Source organism: Pteronotus mesoamericanus, unplaced genomic scaffold (assembly GCF_021234165.1).
Source record: "Pteronotus mesoamericanus isolate MK-2021 breed Mesoamerican mustached bat unplaced genomic scaffold, CSHL_Meso_final contig_164, whole genome shotgun sequence".
NCBI classification, from domain to species: domain Eukaryota; kingdom Metazoa; phylum Chordata; class Mammalia; order Chiroptera; family Mormoopidae; genus Pteronotus; species Pteronotus mesoamericanus.
Window position 1 is genome coordinate 12,128,407 of NW_026555065.1, and position 23,219 is coordinate 12,151,625.

General features: G+C 36.9%; 1 protein-coding gene across 2 annotated transcripts in view; it reads left to right on the forward strand.

Moving 5' to 3' along the window:
• The window catches only part of RAB27A (RAB27A, member RAS oncogene family), an 86,424-nt gene that overhangs the window by 36,919 nt on the left and 26,286 nt on the right, over positions 1-23,219 (forward strand). For both annotated transcript variants that reach the window (XM_054565401.1, XM_054565400.1), the window contains exons 3-5: positions 6,403-6,577; positions 18,236-18,321; positions 22,078-22,181. In XM_054565401.1, coding sequence (XP_054421376.1) covers positions 6,425-6,577; positions 18,236-18,321; positions 22,078-22,181 — 343 coding nt within the window. In that variant the 5' untranslated portion in view covers positions 6,403-6,424. The remainder of the gene's footprint in view (positions 1-6,402; positions 6,578-18,235; positions 18,322-22,077; positions 22,182-23,219) is intronic.

Genomic DNA, 23,219 nt, shown 5'->3' on the forward strand with positions numbered 1-23,219 from the left:
AGTAATGCTATCTCTATTTCATAGCTGAAAGAAGGCTTAGTTTGGAGAACTTGGACCAGATTATACAAAGAGTCAGAATTAGAATCCACTCTGCCTTTCATCACATTAAGAAAGCATCACTTTCTATACAGATAGTGTGAATTTGTGCAGACCTTAAGTTCCTCTTAAGGATCTTAAGCAGATAAAGTAAAATCATGAATGTTTAGTACTGTATAAGGCACATGGTAGTTGTCCAGTTCAGTTAATATTATCCTCTATCATTGGTGCAAGAGGGAAAATTTGGCTTTTAAGAAATGGCTATCCTATCTGGAGGAGCTTCAGAATGATTCTGCCTCGATAGGGGATCCAAAGGTTGGAGTGTATGACTGTCTTTAATAGGAAGCTTCATGGAGAATTTGGGCTATGGTGTGTGTGTGTGTGTCTGTGTGTGTGTGTGCAAGGGTGAGAAAAATAGACCTTTATCCTTTGCTCTTAACTAAAATCACTTTCTTCTATCTTATTCCCTGTAAAACCAATTAAAATATGTTTTATTTTTTTAAATAAGGGAGAAGGTCATTGACTTTCTCTCCCCAGGCAATTATCACCACTTAGTACATGTTGAGGAAGTGGGTGTTCCTTGCTTTCTATCGTTAATCTGGTGAGTGCGGGTGGAGAGCACTTTGAAAAAATATTTGTGTAAGGAGGAGAGACAGAAGTGAGCTGAATAAGAAAGTCTTTTGCATCTCCCAAATTCTTAACTTTTCAGGAGACATTTCCTTGAAATAGTTATCGGCTACTTCCAAGAAGGTAAGGAGTGTAAAGAAATGACCTCAGGTTCAAGTGTTCTTTATAGATCCTATGTTTTTATCTTTTTAAATTTTAGTTTAGGACTCAGTTCTTTCTTAACAGCTCTAGAAAAGGACTATTGTCTGCATATATAGGACTTACTGCATGCCAGGCACTGTTCTAACCCTTATATGTATATCCTAACTCAATCCTCGCAAAAGCCATCTGAGCTAGGTTTACTGTTGTGCCTCATCATATTTAAACTGTGTTGATGGTGCATTCTTGATCTTGTTAGAGGATGTTAATCAAAGGTTTTCACACAACTGTATCTCCACCGCCACCTGATACATATTTTTTTAATCTTCACCTGAGGATATATCCACTGGCTCCGGGGCAGGGGAGACACTTGTGTACACACACACACACACACACACACACACACACACACGCGCGCACGCATACATCAACATGAGAGAAACATCGATCAGCTGCCCCCCATACCGCCCCCCCCCCCATGTATGGAACCCACAGCCTAGGCATATGCTATGACTGAGAATCAAAGTCATGAACTTTTGGCTCATGGGCTGATGCTCCAATCAACTGAGCCACACTGGCCAGGGCCAGTGCCACCTGATTTAAGAGCAACTGCAAGGTGTCATGGGTTGTAAGACTGTGAAATATAAGACCTATCTCACTTTTAAAGAAGTTAGAATAAGAAAGTGTATGCACATTAGAATGAATAAGATAATATGTCATTTTCATTTTACAGTTGAGAGATAGGAGGCAAAAGAGGTTAAAATTTCCAAAGTTACATGACTGGATTCAAATCCAGGTAATTTGGCTCTAGAGTCCATGCTCTTAACCTCCATTTTTTTTTCCTGTCTTTCAACAATACGTTAGAGCTGAGCCCATGCTAACATGCAGATGGACTGTCCAAGACCCAGTTACCCATCCCTTCTTTGTAGCATCTGTGCCAGAATCAGTGGCACCCAGATCTTTCTGAAGGGAGAAGTGTCTATGTCATTAACCTTCTGCCTCTAGGGCTGTGAGGATTGTTATGCTAATGTATGTGAAGTAATGCATGTTATGAGGAGGCATCTGACTTGGGCTTCTGGCCCATTTTTAGCATCAACAAGCTGGAGTAATTATTGGAACTATTATGCACAAAATGTTGCTTGAGTGCCCCAAATGTCAAATTCTGCACTGTGTGTTCTTACTGTTTCCCTCTGTTCTAAAGTGCTGACAAAAAATAATTTGTTGCCTGGGTTGTAGGTTCCTTCCCTGCTCAGGGTGTATAAGGGAAGCAACTGATTGATAGTTCTCCATTATAATGATGCTTCTCTCTCTTTCTCTCTCCCTTTTCTCTCTCTAGGATCAATAAACATATCCTCAGGTGAGGATTAAAATAATAATAATAATTTGTTCTTTCCATACTTGATGAGTAGTCACTTCTTTCTGAAAAACAGGCCAGGGAACAATACTTACGACTTGATTGACAAAAAATAAGAAATAAAAATAATTTTTTTATATGTAGATAGTCCTATATGAAAACGCATCAGCAGCTGAATGTTAACATTAAGTGACCTTCACTTAGTGGTGGGACAGCCACATATGGGACTGCAGGATGGGTTTGAGGTTTGCTATGGAATAGGATTATTTTCTGCTGAACGATGGAGTAGTTCCATTAATTGCAGGATCTGACTATCTGGACTGCAAGATAAGGAGACTGCCACCACCAACGCCCTGCCCAAACCCTGAAAAATCCTTATTATCACTTTGAAGACTTGCCTGTTTCCTGACTCCTTTTATTTCTTTGCTGCTTCCTTACTCTTTAGAATTCTGGTCTCCTCTAACCCAGACCAGGCTGGTCACTGTGGCCAATTTAGGATAAATACTACATAGCCTTCTAATTTGCTCAAAGTTTCCCCAACTAACCTTTCTATTTTATTGTTGGAACATGGGTTCGTGTTTTGCTGCCAGGTCCATGAGGTGGTACGGGAGGTGACTTCTCAACCAAGGAAGCTTGTGTCACTCATCACATATTTCTGTATCGTTTGTTGTATCCTCCTTTGCCAGCGCTCCTTTCTCCCAGCCTGCTTACTGTAGTCTAACATGGACAAGCTGCTCAGCTGTAGAAAGAAACCATGCTATGGTGGACATAAATGTTTTGGCCCAGACTGATTACAATTGAAGTAATTATAAGTGAAAATTTAAGCCTGTTGGTTTAGCATTGCTTTAGGTGCTTCTAATTGTTGTGTTACATTTCTAGTCTTGAACTGTTTGATCATCTGATTAGTTGATTTGGACTGTTTTGAACTAGTAAAAACTATTTTATAGGTGACTTGAAGTAGTTATAAGCAGTTTGGTAAAATTAGAGCAAGTAGGACCTGGTTGGAGATAGATTTAATTGGTCACTAGCTTGATTCAGTAAAATATACTCTGAATCAATGAAACCTTCTGTGAGCCAGTCAGGACCTGCTTGTCCAGGTCTAAACTTATTAGAGTGAGCTAAAACTAGCCTGAAGCAATTTAAGCTATTACAACCAGACCCAAATAATTTTGATTAAATATAGCTGGTTTTAGCCAGAGTGGTTTTAGATCAGTCAGAGATGGTTTTATAGGTAGAACCTTTATTAACTCAACTCTTTCACTCTGAACTAGTAAGAACCATTCAAATTATTTTGAACCAGTGTGAGCTTGTTAAAACAGACTACTGTGTTTTATACAAATTTGAATTTGTTTTTAAGCTGGTCATAACTCTTTTAAAATCAACGTATCTAGTTAAAATGAATTGAAACTGGTTTGAACCAGCCAAAAAAGAATTAGTTTGAAAGTGACATTTGTTGATTTAGCAAACTATTCTGAACCAGTCAGCAGTCTTTTGTGCTATAAATGTGTTTTAAGGTTCCCAGTGACAATTTCAGAAATTGTCCTAGGTCTTCAGAGCCCATCTGATATGTCCATAATGAGGAGAAAGGAGTGAGCTAACATGACCCGAGTACCCAGGATGTGCCAAGCATTGTGCCTGGCGCTCTGCAAAGAGTAGTGCATTTAATCCTTAGAACAATGCTGTGAAGTAGTGTAGGTTATCTTTTTCATGGAATGGAAACATGAAATACAAGGCTTAAAGACATCTGAGTAGCTGGTATGTGGGAAACATGGGATTCAACCCATGTTTGACTTTAGAGGTCATGTGTTAAATTGCCTTGTATGATATCATGCCTAGTCACTTTTAAGCCCAACATGCATTTGTAAAAATGTGAGTAGCAGACCCAAAGTTTGGGCTAGAATGGACACTGGACTTGGAGTTAGGAGGCCTATGTTCTTGATTGTGCAAAAGAGTTAACCTTTCTGGATTCTGTTTTATCCTTTAGAAGACTGAACCCAGAGAATGAAAAGTCTGAGTGTTTATTTTCAGATCAGCAAGGCAGATCATGGTCTAAAGGGGCAGTCTGAAGAGTGCAAACTATGATTTATATTAATGGTATAGCTATACCTTCAGTTATAATATTTGATTTGTTAATACTTACTTTATGATGGCTTGGTTTGGGAACAAACTCTGTGTATTGCTATCAACATGAATAGAAAACAAAATCCACAAAGATATTTTGTACACTTAGATGTGTGATTCTTCTCCCACAATAACTAAACACATTAAATTTCAGTGCAACTGAGGTAGTTTCATCTGTTTTTAAATTCCACTCAGATGTATTTAGGGAATTGTAGGATAGTGATGCCATTGGTGACAGCATTTTCCCTTGTACCTTAAATGATATAAAAACATAGTTCTAGAAATGACCAACATTTTTCAAATGAAACATAAAGAGGAAATAAGGCAGCCACAAGTGCCTTCTTGCATCAATGTCATTATAGAATTTGGAGTTGCTTTCTGCTTCCTCATTCATTTTGAGGGGAACACCCCAAATGATTAAATATTATCTGGACCTGCTTTTCAATTCTTTGCTCCTGTTTCTGAATAAGTTGGCGCCAAGGGAGATGCTGTGATATGACATACTAGAAATATTTATTTGTACCCAAGTGGTCATCTTCTGGAGGAGAATTCTATTATATACCATGAATACTGGCAACCTACCCCTGTGAATACAGAAGCTATAACACAGGAAAGCCATCATTGTGAAGTATCATTCTTTATAGTGTGCAAATAGAATTACAAATGTTTGTAGAGGCTCTGCCCTTATCGACTGACCTGCCGTATCTGAATGTGAGGTCACAGATCGGCACTCAGGCACTCTGAGGAAGTACATTGCAGTGGCTTTTGGGTCTCAGCAATCAGGATTTTTGAGCATAAAGTGAGTCACCAAATTGAGGATGGGGTTGGGGATGCAACCTTCAAAACCGATGAATGTCTTTGAACAGAGTTTTATTAATTTTATGGATCTGTGGAAATAATCCTATAGAATGTACTAAGAATTGTGGTAGAGTTGCTGGGTACGGGGCTGGGTGAGGAAGGAACAATGAGAGGAAAATCAGCAGCGTCTAATGTAAGGAATCTGATGTGTGTGGATTGGTGAATATGTACATTTGAAAGGGCAAGTAGAGTTGTTGTCAGTGGTAATGAGATAGCTGATTAGTTTTCTAATTTTCAGGAGGATTTACTGGTATTAGAAATGGAAGGATAAAAAAGAAGACTTCCCTAGAGACAGGCTGCATTTTTAGTCAGACAGATTTTGAATCTGTTTAGAGGATAATAAAAAAAATTATGAAAAGTACTTATTGCAAAGGATTAGGGAAAAAAGCATGGTTAGGTCTTGCTGATAAAAACAAGAATTTTTCTTCTCTAAAGTGGACTTCTGTGTTAGTCAACACTGAAGAGCTTAATTGGTAGCATTTCTGGTTATAATACCAAGACAGGTATAGGTAAAGGAGCCTGCGCAGGCATTGTGGAGCTATGGTCTCTGTGTAGTGATTGCTCAAATTTGGAACTGAGCCCCCAGGTGAGCCTTGATAGGCCAGAAGAGTCTGATTTAATGCGTAGCATATAAATAACAACAACAACAACAACAACAACAACAATAACAACATAAAGAAGCTGCCAGCCAAATTTTACTTGTTAATTTACCATTACCTTTTAAGGAATTATAATGATACGTGAAAATGAATAGTATAAATGAAATTGCCTAGATGTCCAAGTAAAAAGAGAGAAAAGCCAAGGATCCAACACTAGGAGACTTTGAAAAAGAAGTGGAGGAGGCTCATGAGGAATTGGAACCATTTGTGCTCTAAGAATTATTATTATTCCTGTAACATTATCCTTTCTCTTTTGTTTCTTTGTTAATTTTTGTTCTGTATGATCTGCATATAAGACTTAATGATCATTACCTTCTTGATTATCATTCCCATTTTAAATTTTTGCCTTAACAGTACCATAATATGTGTGTTAAATTTAAACTAAAATGTTAGTTATTTACTATTTGAGTAGCATCTCTTCTAGCAAATTATTAGGACCTTGAGGGCAGTGAATAATGCCTACTCCTCGCCTCACAGAACCCCTAGACACATAGGTGTTACATAGAAGTACTTGTTGACCTGGATATTAAAGGATGACTTTATTCATGGAGGATTCTAATATTTTCTAATGTATTTTTAGTTAATGTACATTTGTTTGTTTTTTTGCAGGTGAACCGCTGAGTTCTTCATTATGTCTGATGGAGACTATGATTACCTCATCAAATTTTTAGCTTTAGGAGACTCTGGAGTCGGGAAGACCAGTGTACTTTACCAGTATACAGATGGTAAATTTAACTCCAAATTTATCACAACAGTGGGCATTGATTTCAGGGAAAAGAGAGTGGTAAGTTCCATATCTTTCTATACAAGAATGTAATCTCTGAGTCCATGTTTACCTGTCTGTTTAGTTTACTTTGTAGGAACTAGGAGGACATAGGTTGTAATCTAAAATTAAAGGGTACATATGAAAGTATTTTATATTCATCTGGGCAGTGTGATTTAAACGGCTGTGCTGAGGGACACTTGCTATACAACCAAGCAGACAATGTAAAAGTGAGATTCTTTTTAATTTTCCCTTGATACCCTTTTGGCTTGTATCTTCCCTTTGAACTCCACAGAGTTATTTGTCTACCTTTGTTATGAAACCTATAGGCCATCCTGCCCCTTGTACCCCTGTTTGGTCAGCTATTTCTTCTACCTTTGATATCATTCTTTTCTTTTAAAGATTTTATTTTTTTTTTTATTTTTAGAGAGGAGGAGGGAGGAAGAAAGAGAGGGAGAGAATTAACAACGTGTGGTTGCATTTCACATACCCCCTACTGGGGACCAGGCCTGCAACTCAGTCATGTGCCCTGCACTGGGGATCAAACTGTCAACCCTTTGGTCTCCAGGTCAGCGCTGAATCCACTGAGCCACACCAGCCACGGAGTCATTCTTAATGACTTTTCTCTTAACTAAAACCTCAGCAACCCCACATGGGAATAGGAGTGGGGATGCTGGTAGTGTATGTTCGTCTAGAAAGTAACAAAGGCAAAAAAAGTTGTGCAGAATGATGAGGGAAGGGGCTTTTTTTTTTAAAGGACCAAAAGATTAAAAAAATATTGGTGGAGGAAAATGAAGCAAGTCACCATGCCACAGTTGCAGAGAAATGAAGATGGCTTTTTCCATGAACTACATTTCTTCCTAAAAGCTGACTGTTACCATGAAGCAGGTCAATAAGTGGTCAGGAGATCAGTGACAAGACCCTTCCATGGAACATGTTCTATCTGGGAAACATACAGGGTCTCTCTCTTCCAGGACAGAAGCATTCATTCTTTCTAGGTCTATTCTTTCATTATTAGAGAGGCTTATAGAGACTCAGACCCACTGAGTAAAATTAAGATCTTTGTGTAAGTTTCAGTATTGACATATAATTGGTATAATTAATATATGTATGTGATTATATTTACTTATTCATTTCCATTTTATAACCCTGTTTATAAAAAAATAGTTTTTTTGAGTTAATTCACATAACATAACATTCACCCATTTAAAGTGTATAATTCAGTGGCTTTTAGTTTTTAATATAACTTACAGTTGTGCAACCATCACCACTATTTAAGTTTTGAATACTTCATCACCCCAGAGAGAAACCTCAAACCCCTGCAGTCATTCCTCATTTTCCCTCACCCCAGCCACTAATCCACTCTCTCTGAATTTGCCTATTCTGCACATATATAAATGGAATCATACAATATGTGGCCTTTTGTGTCTGGCTTCTTTCACTTAGCATAAGATTTTCAAGGATCATCCATGTTATGGCATGTATCAGAACTCCATTCCCTCTTATGATCAAATAATATTTCATTGTATTGCTCTACCGCATTTTGTTTACTCATTTATCCATTGGTGGACATTTGAGTTGTTTCACATTTTAGCTATTATGCATAATGCTTCTATTAACATTCATATACATTTGTGTGTGTGTGAACTTACATTTTCAAATCTTGTGTGTAGACTTATGTTTATGTTTTCAAATCTCTCGTGTATGTGCTTAGGAACTTCCAAATTTTTCCAAAGATGCTGCATCATTTTACATTTCCAGCAGTGTATGAGGGTCCCAATTTCTCCATATCCTCACCAATTCTTGCTAGGGTCTATTTGATGATGGCCATTCTAGTAGGTGTGAAGTGATACCTCATTGTAGGTTTACTTAAATTTCCGTCATGATGAATGTTGTTGAGCAATCATCTTTTCTTGTGAGTATTGTCTATTTGTATATCATCTTTGGAGACATGTCTAATCAGATCCTTTGTCTATTTTGAAGTTGGTTGTCTTTTTATTAAATTTTAAGAATTTTTAATATATTCTAGATGAGTGTTCTTATTAGATATATGACATGCAAATAGTTTTAGCTCTGACATTTAGGTCTATGATCCATTTTGAGCTGATTTTTGTGTTTGGCAAGAGTAGGGGTCCAACTTCATTCTTTTGCATGTGGATAGCCTATTGTCCCAGCACCACTTGTTGAGAAGACTAATTTTTCTCCCATTGAATTATCTTGGAATTCTTATTGAAAATCAGTTGACCATGAGTGTAGGGTTTATTTTTGAACTCTCAATTCTATTCCACTTTTCTATATATCAATCCTTATGCCAGTACTATACTCATACTAGCTTAATGACTGTACCTTTGTAATAAGTTTTGAAATTGGGAAGAATGAGATCTCACACTTTGTCCTGCTTTTTCAAGATTGTTTTGGATTCCTTCCAATCCCATATGAATTTTAAGGTCAGTTTGTCAATTTCTACAAAGAAACTAGTTGAGTTTTTGATAGGGATTGCACTGAATCGGTAGATCAATTTGGGGAATATTAGTATCTTAACAATATTGTCTTCTGATACATGAAAGTGGGATATCTTTCCTTTTATTTAGATCTTTAATTTCTTTCAACACTGTTTTGTAGCTTTCAGAGTATAAGTGTTATATTTCTTCAGTTAAGTTTATTTGTATCTTAATATTTTTATACTATTGTAAATTCAATTGTTTTCTTAATTTCATTTCTGAATTGTTCATTGCCAACGTATAGAAATACGATCTGTTTTGTAAATTAGTCTTGCATACTGGAAACTTGCTGAACTTGTTTATTCATTCTGTGTTTGTGTGTGTGTGTGTGTGTGTGTGTGTGTGTGTGTGTGTGTGTATTTATTCCTTAGGATTTTCTATACACATCTTTTGTTTTACTTCTTCCTTTCCAATTTGGATATGCATTATTTTTTTTCTTGCCTAATTGCCCTGGAGAGAACTTTCAGTAGTATGTTGAATGGAAGTGATGAAAGAGGATATTTTTGTCTTGTTTTTGAACTTAAGGAGAAAGCATTCAAACATTCACCATTAAGTATAATATAAACTGCATTTCTCATAGCTGCTGTTTTTCAGGTTGAGGATGTTGCATTCTATTCCTAATTTGTTCAGTATTCTTTCCTTTTTAAAAATTTTTTTAAAATCATGTTTATTCTATTATAGTTGTTTCAGTTTTTCCCCCTTTAGCCCCCTCCACGGATCCCACCCACACTCCCCACTCCCACAGTCAGTTCCCACTCTGTTGTCCATGTCCATGGGTCATTCATACATATTCTCTGTCTAGTCCCTTCCCCTTATTTCCACTATTGTCCTCTTTCCCCATCCCCTCTGGTCACTTTCAGTCTGTTCCATGTTTCCATGACTGTGGTTTATTTTGTTTGTTAGTTTATTTTGTTGAATAGAGTCCACTTATAGGTGATATCATATGATATTTGTCTTTTATCAACCAGCTTATTTCACTTAGCTTAATATTCTCCATTTCCATCCATGTTGTTGGAAAAGGTAGGAGTTCTATCTCTCTCTTTCTTTCATGCAGATTGATTTTACTTATTTTTTTAAATGTCGAAGTTAATTATAAAATACTAAAAAATTTAAAACTGTTATAAAATCTTAGCAATTAAACCAACATGACAGCGGCACAGAAATAATCAAGTAGGTTAATGAAATATAATGAGCATTCTAGAGACAAATGTGTATATCTAACAATGTAATATATGATTAAGTTGATATTTCAAGTCAATGGGTAAAATAAGGCTTATTCAACAAATAAGGTACACAAACCACTATTACTTGAAATAAAGCAAATATAGAGCCCTATTTCACACATTATACAAGAAATATTCAGGTGAGTTAAAAATCAATATGTAGAATCTAAGGAGTTTTGGGAGAAAATGCAAACTAATATTTTTCTTACCCTGAAGTAAAATATTCAAACCCAGAAGCTATAAAGTAAAATATTGACAATGTGACTATGTTAAACATTTAAGACTATATAGTAATATACATAAAAAAAGTTAAAGGACAATTAATAGATTAGGAAAGTATTTGCAACATATCTAAAAAAGGGTTAATGGTTTTTTTCCTAAGGGAAAAAATTCTACAAACATTTAATCAAAAGATGGATAAAGAACACCAGTCATTTAAAGATTTTTAAAAATAATAGAAATAGGTAAGAAATATACAAAAAGAGGTCTAGTTTCAACAAATAATAAAGTAACATATAAAAGAACACATCATTGTCACAATCAGATTAATACATATTAAAAAATATTGGTAATATCAAGTACTGGCAACTGTGAAAGGAACTGGGTAATCATAGACTCTTTTTATTCATCTTAAAGCAGTTCCTTTAGTATACTTTGCAGTGCTGGTTTGGTGGAGATGTATTCTTTTAGCCTTCTTTTGTCTGGGAAATTCCTTATTTCCCCTTCCATTTTAATTGAGGGCCTTGCTGGGTAGAGCAGTCTTGGTTGCAGGCCTTTGCTTTTCATTACTTGGAATATTTCTTGCCATTCCCTTTTAGCTTGCAGTGTTTCTGTTGAGAAGTCAGCTGCTAACCGTATCGGGGCTCCCTTATATGTTACTACCTGTTTCTCCCTTGCTGCCTTTAGGATTCTCTGTTTGTCTTTGATATTTGCCATTTTAATGATGATGCATCTTGTAGTGGGCCTCATTGGGTTCCTCTTGAATGGGGCCCTATGTCCTTCCTGGACTTGTGTGACTTTTTCTCTCCTCCATTTAGGGAAGTTTTCCATCATTACTTTTTCGAACAGGTTCTCTATCCCTTCCTCATCCTCTTCTCCTTCTGGTATCCCTATTATACAGATATTATTACATTTCAGGTTGTCCTGCATTTCCCTAAATGCCTCTTCATTCTTTCTGAGTCTTTTTTCAATTTCTTGCTCTTTCTGGGAGCTTTTTTCCACCTTGTCCTCCAGCTTGCTGATTCGATCCTCAGCTTCATCTAGCCTACTTTTGATTCCTTCTACTGTGTTCTTCAATTCAGAAATTGTATTCTTCATTTCCTCTTGTCTCTAATTGATAGTTTTGATGTCCTTTTTCATGGTGATATAGTTTGCAGTAAGTTCCTGCTAGTTCCCCTGTAGTTTTTTTGTATGCTGAGCTCATTGAGCTTCCTTAGCACCATTGTTTGGAACTCAATATCTGTTAGTTTACTTGCCTCAATTTCATTTAGATCTCTTTCTGAGGATTCCTCCTTTCCCTTTGAGTGGGGGGTATTTCTTTGTTTTCCCATTATTTGTGCGACTCTTCTTTTTTGCTTCTGCTTCTTAAATTGATTTGTCTTGATTTCCTGACTTTGTGGTATGAATTTCTATGATAGGAGACTGCTGTTTTTACTTTCTGGATCTGCCTCTAATAATGTCAGCTGTTGACCCTGTCTGACCTTAGGCACTCTGTTTGAGACTTCCAGGAATCTACAGTTTGTGGCTGTCTCTTTCAGCTGTTATTCTAGTCACTTTGCATCCACCAGGCCAGCTTAGACAGCTCAGGGCAGGGTGGAGTCCCTCCTGGGGGTGGGGTTATTGGGTCCTCTCATGCTGCTGCTGTATGGGGGAGGAGTCAGCACTGGGATCCTGCTGGCTGCTCTCTCCGTTCTCTCCCCAACACTCCTGTCCCCAGTCTCTCCTCAAGTGTCTCCAGACCTCTCTGTGCCCCCTTTATGCAGGGATCTACTACCTGTGGCTGCTACTCTGCACTCAGCAGGTGGCTTAGACAGTACAGGGCAGGGTGGAATCCCACCTGAGGGAGGAGCTTTTGGGTCCTCTGACACTTCTGCTGCTCAGGGGGAGTGGTCTCTGCCTGAGTAAGATGGCTGCTGCCACATGGGGGATGAGTCAGCACTGAGATCCTGCCAAATACTCTCCCAGTTCTCTTCCCTAAGCCTCCTTTCCCAGTCTCTCCTCAGATGTCTCTAGCCCACTCTGCCTCCGCCTTTGCTGGAGACCAGGGTAAGTGGCTGAAAATGAAAATTTATTCTTTGGCCCTTTAAACGGTTTCGTGCATCTTAGCTGCCTGTCTCTGGCAGAGAGCAACCCTGCCACTTTTTGCAGCTGGTTGTTTTCTGTGTACTTTTTGGGCTTTGGTGCTGTAGGCTGGAGATCCCCACTTATGGTTTAGACCCCACTCTTCTCAGAGGGATCCAACTGGCTGTTTCAATATCCTTCTGGTGCTGCTCCCTGTGGGCGAGCCACCCACCTTCTTGAGTCTCTATCACTCTCCTTACCAGTTAGGTTGTGCAAAAGCTGATTCTTCTGTCTGTCTGAGGTTACAAGGCTCCTCTCTCGCTACTGTTCAGTTGTTTGTTCCAGGTAATTTCTCCACAATTTAGTTGTTATTCCAGGTGGTCCTGGGAGGAGGTCAGTGTGACTTCCACTCACTCCTCTGTCATCTTGATTCCCCAGTATTTTTTTTATCATGAAAGGTGCTGGATTTTTTTTTCCCAAAGATTTTTCTACATCTTTTGAGATGGTTATGTGATTTTAGTCTTTTCTTTTATTACTATGGTGTATTACACTGATTGATTTTTGTATATTAAAATAACTTTGCTGTTCCTCTGATAGATTTTACTTGGTCATGGTGTATAATATATTTTTTTTTATATAGTGCTGGATTCTGTTTGCTAGTATTTTTGTGTCTCTTCAGAATGGATATTGGTCTGTAGTTTTCCTTTTTCATAATACTTTTGGTTTTCTTATCAGGGCAATATTGGCCTCATAAAATGAATTGAGAAGTGTTTCCTCCATTCCCATACTTTGGAAAAGTTGGGGAAGAATTGGTGTTAATTATTCTCTAAACATTTGGTCAAATTCACCATTAAAGATATTTGGGCCCAGCTTTTTCTTTGTGGGAAGTTTTGTGATTACTAATTGTCTCCTTTTTGATTACATGTCTAGGTTTTCTATTTCTTCTGTAGTTTCGGTTGTTTGTGCCTAGGGGTTTTTCCATTTCTTCTAGGTTATCTATTTTTTGGGGTAATATGGTTGTTCATTATATTATTTTACTTTATTTATATGTATATATGCATATATGGTTGATAGTATTCTTTCGTTTCTTATTTTAGGAATTTGAGTGTTCTATTTTTATTACTTGGCCAGGCTAGCTAAAAGTTTATCAATTTTGTTAATCTTTTCAAAGAAAAGACCATTTATTCCCACTCTAGTCTTTATTATTTTTTTCTTTTGCTTGCTTTAATTTACTCTTATTTTTTCTAGTTTCTTAAGGTTGACCATTAAGTTATTGATTTGAGATCTTTCTTCTTTAATAAAGGTATTTAATGCTATAAATTTCCTCCTTACATGGTTTTAGCTTAATTTGATGATTTTTTTGTATGTCATACTTTCAGTTCATCTGGGAGTATTTTCTAGTTTTCTTTGTGTTTCTTCTTTGACCCATTTGTTATTTAAGACTATGTTATTCAATTTCCACATATTTGTGAATTTTCCAAATATCTTTCTGTTGATGATTTCTATTTTACCCCGTTGTGGATGGATAATGTAATTTGTATTTCTGTCTTTTAAGATTATTAAGATGTATTTTTATAAGCTCAAGTATTGTCTATCCTTGGGAATGTTTCATATGTACTTGAGAAGAATGTATATTTTTCAACTGTTATATGTATACATAACTGTATATTATATGTTACATATACAGTTACATATAACAACTGTTATATGTATATGGAACTGTATATTGTTCAACAGGATATATAAAATATCCTGTAGATGTCTGTTATGTCTAGTTCATATAGTGTTATGAAAGCCTTTTATATCCTTGTTCATCTGCCTACCTGTTCTATCCATTATTGAAAATGGAGTATTGAAGTATGTAAACATTCTTGTTGAATTTGTTCATTTCTTCGTTTTTATCCCTGCATTTCTTAATGGATTGACCCTTTATCATTTAAAATATCTTTCTTGTTCTCTAATAATTTTTGTCTTAATGTCTAGTTTGTCTGATACTGGTATAGCAACTCCAGCTCTCCTTTGGTTACTGTTTGCATGGTATTTTTTCACTCTGTTACTTACAACCTCTTATGTCTTTGAATCTAAAGCATGTCTCTTATAAATTACATATAGTTGGATCATGATTTCTAATTTGTTCTGCTAATCTTTGCCTTTCATTTTAGTCTTTAATATATTTACATTTAATATAATTATCAATAAAGTAGAATTTATGTCTGCTATTTTGCTATATGTTTTCTATGTGTCTTATTTCCTTTTTGTTCCTCTACCTCCCCATGACTGCTTGAGTTTTATTGTAAAGATATGTTCAAGTATACCATTTTAATTTCCTCATCATTTATTTACTATATATATTTTAGTTATTTTCTTAATTGTTCTACTGGGGATTACAATTATTTTAATTTTAACAGTATAACTTAGATTAATACCAACTTAATTTCTTTTTTAAAATTTCCTTTGTTTTTTAAAGATTTTTTTTATTTATTTACTTTCAGAGAGTGGGGAAGGGGGGGGAAGGGAGGGGGAAAAGAGGGAGAGAAACATCAATGCCTCCCACACAATGCCAATTGGGGACCTGGCCCACAACCCATGCATGTGCCCTGACCAGGAATCAAACTTATGACCTTTTGGTTCACAGGCCAGCACTCAGTCCACTGAGCCACACCAGCCAGGGCTAAAATTTCTTTTTCAATTTAATTTCAATACTGCACAAAACACTGCTTTTTCAAAATTTAACCTTTATTGTATTTTTTCTATTACCATTTAACCCCCTTACAAAACTCTGCTTTTATATGGCTCCATTTTCTACCCCCTCCTTTGCACTATTAGTATCATACAAATTACATCTATACACTGTGTGCCCATCAGTACAGATTTATAATTATTGCTTTATGTTGTTGTAGGTTTGGGTTTTTTTTTAGGTTTCATTTATTTATTTTAGAGAGGGGGGATGGGAGGCAGAAAGAGAGGGAGAGAAACATCAACATGTGAGAGAAACAGCGATCGGTTGCCTCCTGTATGCACCTCAACCAGGGACCAAACCTGCAAACCAGGCAGGTGCCCTGACCAGTAATCAAACCAGAGACTTTTTGCTTTGTGGGATGACACTGAACCAACTGAGCCACACCGGTCAGGACATATGCTGTTGTGTTTTAATCAGATGAAAGAAAGGAGTTACAGAAATAGATTTATACTGTTTTTTATAGTTAACTATGTAGTTACCTTGGTTGGTGTTCTTTATTTATTTATGTGGATTTAAACAACTGCGTAGTGTCCTTTCATCTCGATCTCTAATACTGCCTTTATTATTTCTTATAGGACAGGTCTGCTAGTGATCAATTTCCTGTTTTTGATTATCTGAGATGTCTTAATTTCTCTTTCAGTTTTAAAAGATAGTATTGCTGGATATAGAATTCTTGCTTGATAGTCTTTTTCCCTATAACCACTTTAATTATGTCATTCTAATGTCTTTGGCCTTGATTGTTTTTGATGAAAAATCAGCTTTTAGTCTTATTGGGGCCCTGTGTATGTGCTTTTAAGTTTCTCTCTTTGTCTTTGTATTTTAACTGTTTGATGATTGTGTGTCTAGTTAACTTTTATGATTTTATGTTTCTTGGAGTTTGCTGAATTTTGGAATGTACAGATTAACGTTTTTCATCAAATTTGGGGGATTTTTTGGCTATTATTCTTCAAATATTTTTCTGCTTCTTTCAATCTTTCCCCTTTCTATAGGATTTCCAGTATGTAAAAGTTGGTATGTTCAGTGTTGTCTCATAGGTTTCTGAAACTCTTCATTCTTCTTCATTTTTTTTCCTTCTGTGCCTGAGACTAGGTAATTTCAGTTGACCTTCAAATTCAGTGATTATTACTTCTGCCAGTTTAGGTCTGCTCCTGAGCTCCTCCTCTGATGAATACTGTATTGTTATCCATATAGTAGAATATCTATAGTATTCTAATTTTTAGAATATCTATCTCTTTATTGACTTTCTGGATTCAGTAGGTCATTATTCTCATACTTAGCTTTAATTCTTCTTTTATTTTACTTTTAAATCATTTTTTATTGTTATTCTATTACAGTTATCCTAATTTCCCACCCCCCTGCCCTCCTTTGCCTGCTCCGCCCCCACCATTCCCACAGTTAATTCCTACACTGCTGTCCACATCTGTAGGTCATTCATACGTGATCTTTGTCTAATCCCTTCAATTTTCCTTAGTTCTTTGAACATAATTATAATTGCTGATTTAAAGTCTTTGTCTATTAAGTTCAATATGTGGACTTCCTTAAGGATGGTTTCTATAGATTGCTTTTTTCCCCAGTGTATGAGCCATATTTTCTTGTTTCTTTGTGTGCCTCATAACTTTTGTTGAAAACTAGACATTTAAAAAAATACAACGTGGCAACTCTGGAAATCAGATTTATTCCCCCTTTGATAGTTTCTTATTTTTTTGCTGCTTGTTTGTTTGTTTATGTTGCTGTTTGTATGTGTAGTGACATTCTTGGGCTAAATCTGTAAAGTGCATTCTTTACTATGTGCAGCTCCAGAAGTCTTTGTTCAGTTAACTTAGTGGTCAGCTAGTGAGTGTACAGAACATTTCTTAAATTCTTTAAACCAGAAAGTCTCTCATCTTTCCTGAGGGATTGTGTGTTTGGATGTTTTGTGACATGTGCTTAATGCTCCTGTAGGTGGTTTACAAGTCTGCCTTAGCCTTCACTTCATGCTTGAGAAGAGCCTCAAGGTCAGTGAGAGGTGAGGGACTGGGGCCTTTTCAGGTCTTTTCTGGGCATATATACAGCCCCGTACATGAGCATGGCCCAAGAGATACCAAGAAATATTTTGCAGCTTTTCAAATCTCCCTATGGATATCTCACCTCCTGTTTTTTATTTTTTAAGTCTTTTGGTTAGATTTTTGTTAGTCCAAACTGGTATTTGCCTTCAGTAGCTGTGGTGTTAAATACTTGCTGCTGATTGTTTTTACCAATGCCCAAGTATAGGGTTCTTCTCATAGAGCAAGCTCTGAGTCAGGGAACATAAAGACAAGGTCTGGGAATGGAGCTTTACAGGCAGCTTTCAGTTCTCTGGGGATGAGACTTTTGGGGCAGCTACAAACCTGTTGTGCTTTCACTGCCCGCAGTGGCTGCTATAGTGATGGTTTTCCCAGGTGTCATAATTATGTATCTGTTGGTGTTCAGAACTATTGTGGAGCCAGGGAGAGGGTGATGAGACTATGACAAGTTAAAGCAGCACAAAACTTATCATTTTTACTGATATTCAGAGTTCTGAAAAAGTTGAATTTGACAAGTTGTGCCAGTCTTTCCATTGCTTTTATGGAGAAAGAGATTTTCAGAAGTACTTTCTATAAAATTGTTTTAAGGGTACTTTTTAAATATGGTATGTGGAAAAGTCATAGAAAGGTAATAGTTCTTGAAATGAGGGACCTAAGGGGACTTTGAAATTACGTATTATTTATATATTTCATAATGTATTTATAAAATATATAATATATTTTAGTGCAAAGTATTGTATTATTCAAAGGCAGATATTTGGAATAAAATACAAACAAGGTTGTATCCTAAATGGGATTTTCTTTAGAAGTTTTTGCTAGAGTTTTACTGAATAGGAAAGTCAGAAGAGTTCACTGGTCTCAGTTCTCTTTTTCTCTTCTTTTTGCTCTTTTAGGTATACAGAGCCAATGGGCCAGATGGAGCCGTTGGCAGAGGCCAGAGAATCCACCTGCAGTTATGGGACACAGCAGGGCAGGAGAGGTATGAGATCTTTGGTTCTGTGCTCTTTCCTGGAGGAAAGGGAAAAACAGCTCCACTTTTCATACAGTGATTTGAACGGGAAAAGGCCAGCTGATTGATTAGTTGATTTGCACCTGGATAAGACAGGCTGCCAAATTAACAGTAAATTTATCAGTCTGAGTTGATAACAGTGGCTTTGTTTCATATAAGGTCAAAGGAAAAACGAACTCTTTTCAAAATGGACCTTTGTGAACTTTTTTTTTCTTCTTCCTTTTCAAAAAAGCTTATATACTTTTCTTCATTGACTTTTGCTACTTAGCCATAAAAAAAGCTACAGAGATAGACATATGTATTATTCTTACTAGATTGTTGAAACCTAGTGGAAAATCTTATTGGAATTAACTCATGTAGTCAGAAGTTGCTTGACCAAAATACGTCACATGAAATCTTGACGCAAAGTTGCTTTTAGTTAGCTAATCTTTCTGTTTTTCTTTTTCCCTCACAAATTCCTTGAGGATTTTGTTTAGCTGAGGTTCCTGTTTTTATTTCCTCTCACACATTCCTTGAAGGATTTTGTTTTTTGTTTTTTTTTTTTAACTTTTTATTATGGAAAACTTCATGTATATAGAGAGGATAGTACATATAATGAACTCATGTATTCATTTCCCAGTTTCAACAGTCATTAGCTTCTGGTAAATCTTATTTTATGTATATCTGTCATTTCTATTCCCTCCCAAATTATTTTTAAGCAAATTACAAATATTAGATTATTTCATTCATAACTGTTTTGATATGTATCTCTAAAAGATAAGGACTGATTTTGTAAAAACAATTATTAGAAACATTTGAGAAAACTTAAAATAGAATATTAGATGACTAATTCATACCAGTATTTTCTTCCCTGGAGCCTACGTCCATCAGTTGCAGGCTCTGCATAAAGACAAAGTAAGAGGAAAGTGTTGGAGGCAGGTAGAGGGGAGACAGCAGGGTAAAGCCTTAGAAGAGCGAGTACCAAGAAAGCATAGGGAATGAGTCATTACTACTCCCACCTTAATGCCAGAGAAATAGTACATTAGAGATAAGAGATTGCTGAAGAGATAGAAAATATAGGGACACAGAACACATTGTAATGTCAGGTCAAGCCAAGCTTTATAGAACAAGGGAAGCGTACAAAGCAAACACCACTGTTTTGGTCTAATTAACTCCTAATTGGATAATAAATTATTGGGTGAGACTAAAGGATCATAAACTAGTTCTTGTCATCCCTGTCTGGCAAGCTGGGTTTTCAAATGGCATGGTCTGTCTGTTAACACATAAACTTACGTAAGTGATAAATAACTGTCTCATATACTTTTGGAATATCATCATCTAACTTTTTAAAACTTTACTTTTATGCAGAATGTTTTTAAAAAATATTTTATTTATTTATTTTTAGAGTTGGGGGAGGGAGAAACAGGAGGAGAGAAACATTGATGTGTGAAATACGGATCAGTTGCCTTTTGCACGCCTCCACCTGGGGACCTGAACCACAACCCAGGCTTGTGCCCTGACTGGGAATTGAACTGGCAACCTTTCATCCCACAGGGTGGCACTCAATCACTGAGCCACACCAGACAGGGCAGATTGCTTTTATTTTAAAATAAAATTGCAAGTATAATTTTTGATAATTGTTGCCATTTTAAAAAATCTAGATATGTTTCAAGTATTCTTTTTTGCAACTTCTGGCCAAGATGGAGGTGTAGACAGAGACACTTTGCCTTCTCGCACAACCAAAGAAGGACAACAAATTTAAAAACAAAAAATAACCAGAACTGCCAGAAAATCCCACTGAATGGAAATCCGACAACCAAGGAGTTAAAGAAACATTCATCCAGACCAGGAGGAGGGGTGGAGATGAGCAGATGGGGTGGAGAGGATGTGCAGCAAGGTGGTGGCTGGAGGACCAGGTGGTCCCACATTTGCTTGCAGATAAACTAGAGGAACAGCTGGGGAGCGAGCGACACAGACGGCACAATCCAGGGTTCCAGTGCAGGAAAGAAAGCTTCAAAACCTCTGGAGGTAAAAACCTGTGGGGGATGCGCCAGCAGGAGAAACTCCCAGCCTCACAGGAGAGTCTGTTGGAGAGACCCACAGGGTTCTAGAATGTACAAAAACCCACCTACCCAGGAATCAGCACCAGAAGAGCCCAATTTGCTTGTGGGTAGTGGGGGAAGTGACTGAAAGCCGGTGGAGAGCTGAGCAAGCAGCATTGTTACCTCTTGGACCCCTCCCCCACAGACAGGGTCACAACTCAGTGACCTGGGTTGCCCTACCCTGGTGAATACCTAAGGCTCCGCCCCTTCCAATGTAACAGGCATGCTGAGACAGAGAAATATGGCCCAAATGAAAGAACAGATCAAAGATTCAAAAATAGAGCTAAGCAATGAACAGATAGCCAACCTATTAGATGCAGAGTTCAAAACACTGGTAGTTGGAATGTTTGCAGAAATGATTGAGTATGGTTGCAAAATAAAGAAAAAAGTGAAGCCTACACAAAATGAAATATACCGGGAGCCAATAAAGAGTGAAGGGAAGGAAACCGGGACTCAAATCAATGATTTGGAGTAGTAGGAAGAGATATACATTCAATGAGAACAGAATGAAGAAACAAGAATTTCAAAAATGAGGAGAGGCTTAGAAAACTCTGGGACAACTTTAAACGATCCAACATCCGAATCATAGGGGTGCCAGAAGGAGGAGAGGAAGAGCAAGGCATTGAAACTTATTTGAAAAAATAATGAAGGAGAACTTCCCCAAGCTGGCCAAGGAAATAGACTTTCAGGAGATCCAGGAAGCTCGGAGAGTCCCAAAGAAGTTGGACCCAAGGAAGCACACACCAAGGCACATCATAATTAAGGTACCCAAGATTAAAGATAAGGAGAGACTCTTAAAAGCAGCAAGAGAAAAGGAGACAGTTCCCTCAGAGGAGTTCCCATAAGACTAGCAGCTGATTTCTCAAAAGAAATCTTGTAGGCAAGAAGGGGCCATGAAAAGCAAGGACCTACATCCAAGATTATTCTATCCAGCAAAGCTATCATTTAGAATGGAAGGGCAGATAAATTGCTTCCCAGATAAGGTCAGGTTAAAGGAGTTCCTCATCACCAAGCCCTTATTATATGGGATATTAAAAAACTTATCTAAGAAAAAGAAGATAAAAAACTATGGACAGTAAAACAGAGGGGAAGGGGGAAGAATGGGGGAAAAATACAGGGAATAAACAGCACAAATAGTAGGTACAAAACAGACAGGCGGAGGCTAAGAATAGTATAGGAAATGGAGAAGCTGGAAGAGCTTATATGTACGATCAACGGACATGAATTAAGGCAGGGGGAGGATGGGAGGTGAGGTAGTGTAGGGTGGAGCGGAATAAAGGGAAGAAAAAAATGGAACCGTTGTAATAGTATAATCAATAGAATATATATTAAAAATTATAAAAAAGTATTCTTTCTTGCTCTAGATAAATATTTACAATATTTTGTAGGGTATCTAATATCATTGATTATGCTCATAATTTTATAGTGTTAAAATGTCATTTATAATAGCATATTTCACTGAATCTTGTGTAACTAAGAGCTATAACATGCATGTGTAATGTGAAGTTATTAGAAACAATGGCATGTTATTAAACATCTAATTTGTTATTGGTGAACTGTTATGAGAGGCTGAGGCACTGCTGGTAGCTTTATATTTCAGGAGTGGGGCTATGGTTTAGATGACCAGTCTGCTTTATGTTCCTAGGTTCCGAAGCTTGACAACAGCATTCTTCAGAGATGCTATGGGGTTTCTTCTGCTTTTTGATCTGACAAATGAGCAAAGCTTCCTCAATGTCAGAAACTGGATAAGTAAGTGTTACTGTGTCCCTGCCTCCTACTCCCTACAGTAAAATGACCCATTGTATTCTACTTTTGTTGTAAATTGTTTTGGGAGAAATACTGGTGCTGTTTGAAATGCTATTTGAAGGAGCAAGGTTATTAGTTTAGGGGCAAGATAACTGAAATGCTTTGCTTTTCCTAGTAGTATTGATTTGTTGAGTTCTTCCTCTGCTCCAGGTGTAAGGCAATGCTTTCCATGTAACCTCTTAATCAGTGTTTTCCACAGAGGGGACTCATCCCCATTTTGTAAAGGAAGATAGAGACCTAGAGAAGTTAAATCACAAGTTATCTGCTGGCCTATTGTGCATTGTCAAGTCTTGTACCATTCCAGGGTGTAAAACATATGCTACACAGATTATATATATTACATAAATATCTTTTGAAGGCTAAATGGATTAGACCCCTGGCTGTGTGTCTCTTCTGTGCTTAGAGGTTCCTTCTTTTATGGCCAGACATTTGCCAGGAGGACTCTGAAACTGCATTGGCAAAAGTAGTCCCCAATGCAATATACAGGGTCCAGCACAAATAATGCCCATTTTTATTACAAAATAATAGGCATGTACTTCTGTAACATAACAATATCACAGTCAAGTACACCATGTGACATTTTAGGTGAAATGTTCAAATTAAAACTATAAATTATTACACCCATATTATTACCCTACCAGCCACACTCAAGCAGGTGTTACTTCTGCCAGACTCTGTGTATATAAACTTTCATTTTGGCTTTTTGGAGAGATCCCCATCTGTTAAATGATTGATAGTTGCCATTTAAAATCCTGCTACTTGACCAAATAATAGCTTGCAAATGGTACATTTTCTTCTATTGGTCATATTATTATAAATGTAGAGAATTTATTGGGAAAGGCTGTGTTGTTAAAATTCTTCACATCCAAGTCTTAAAACTAAAGCACTTGAAAAATTACCTACTACTTAAAAATTACTTAGTAATTTGGTATTATTGGCTATGCTTTTGATAGTAGAAAATCCTATTTTTATTTTTTAATT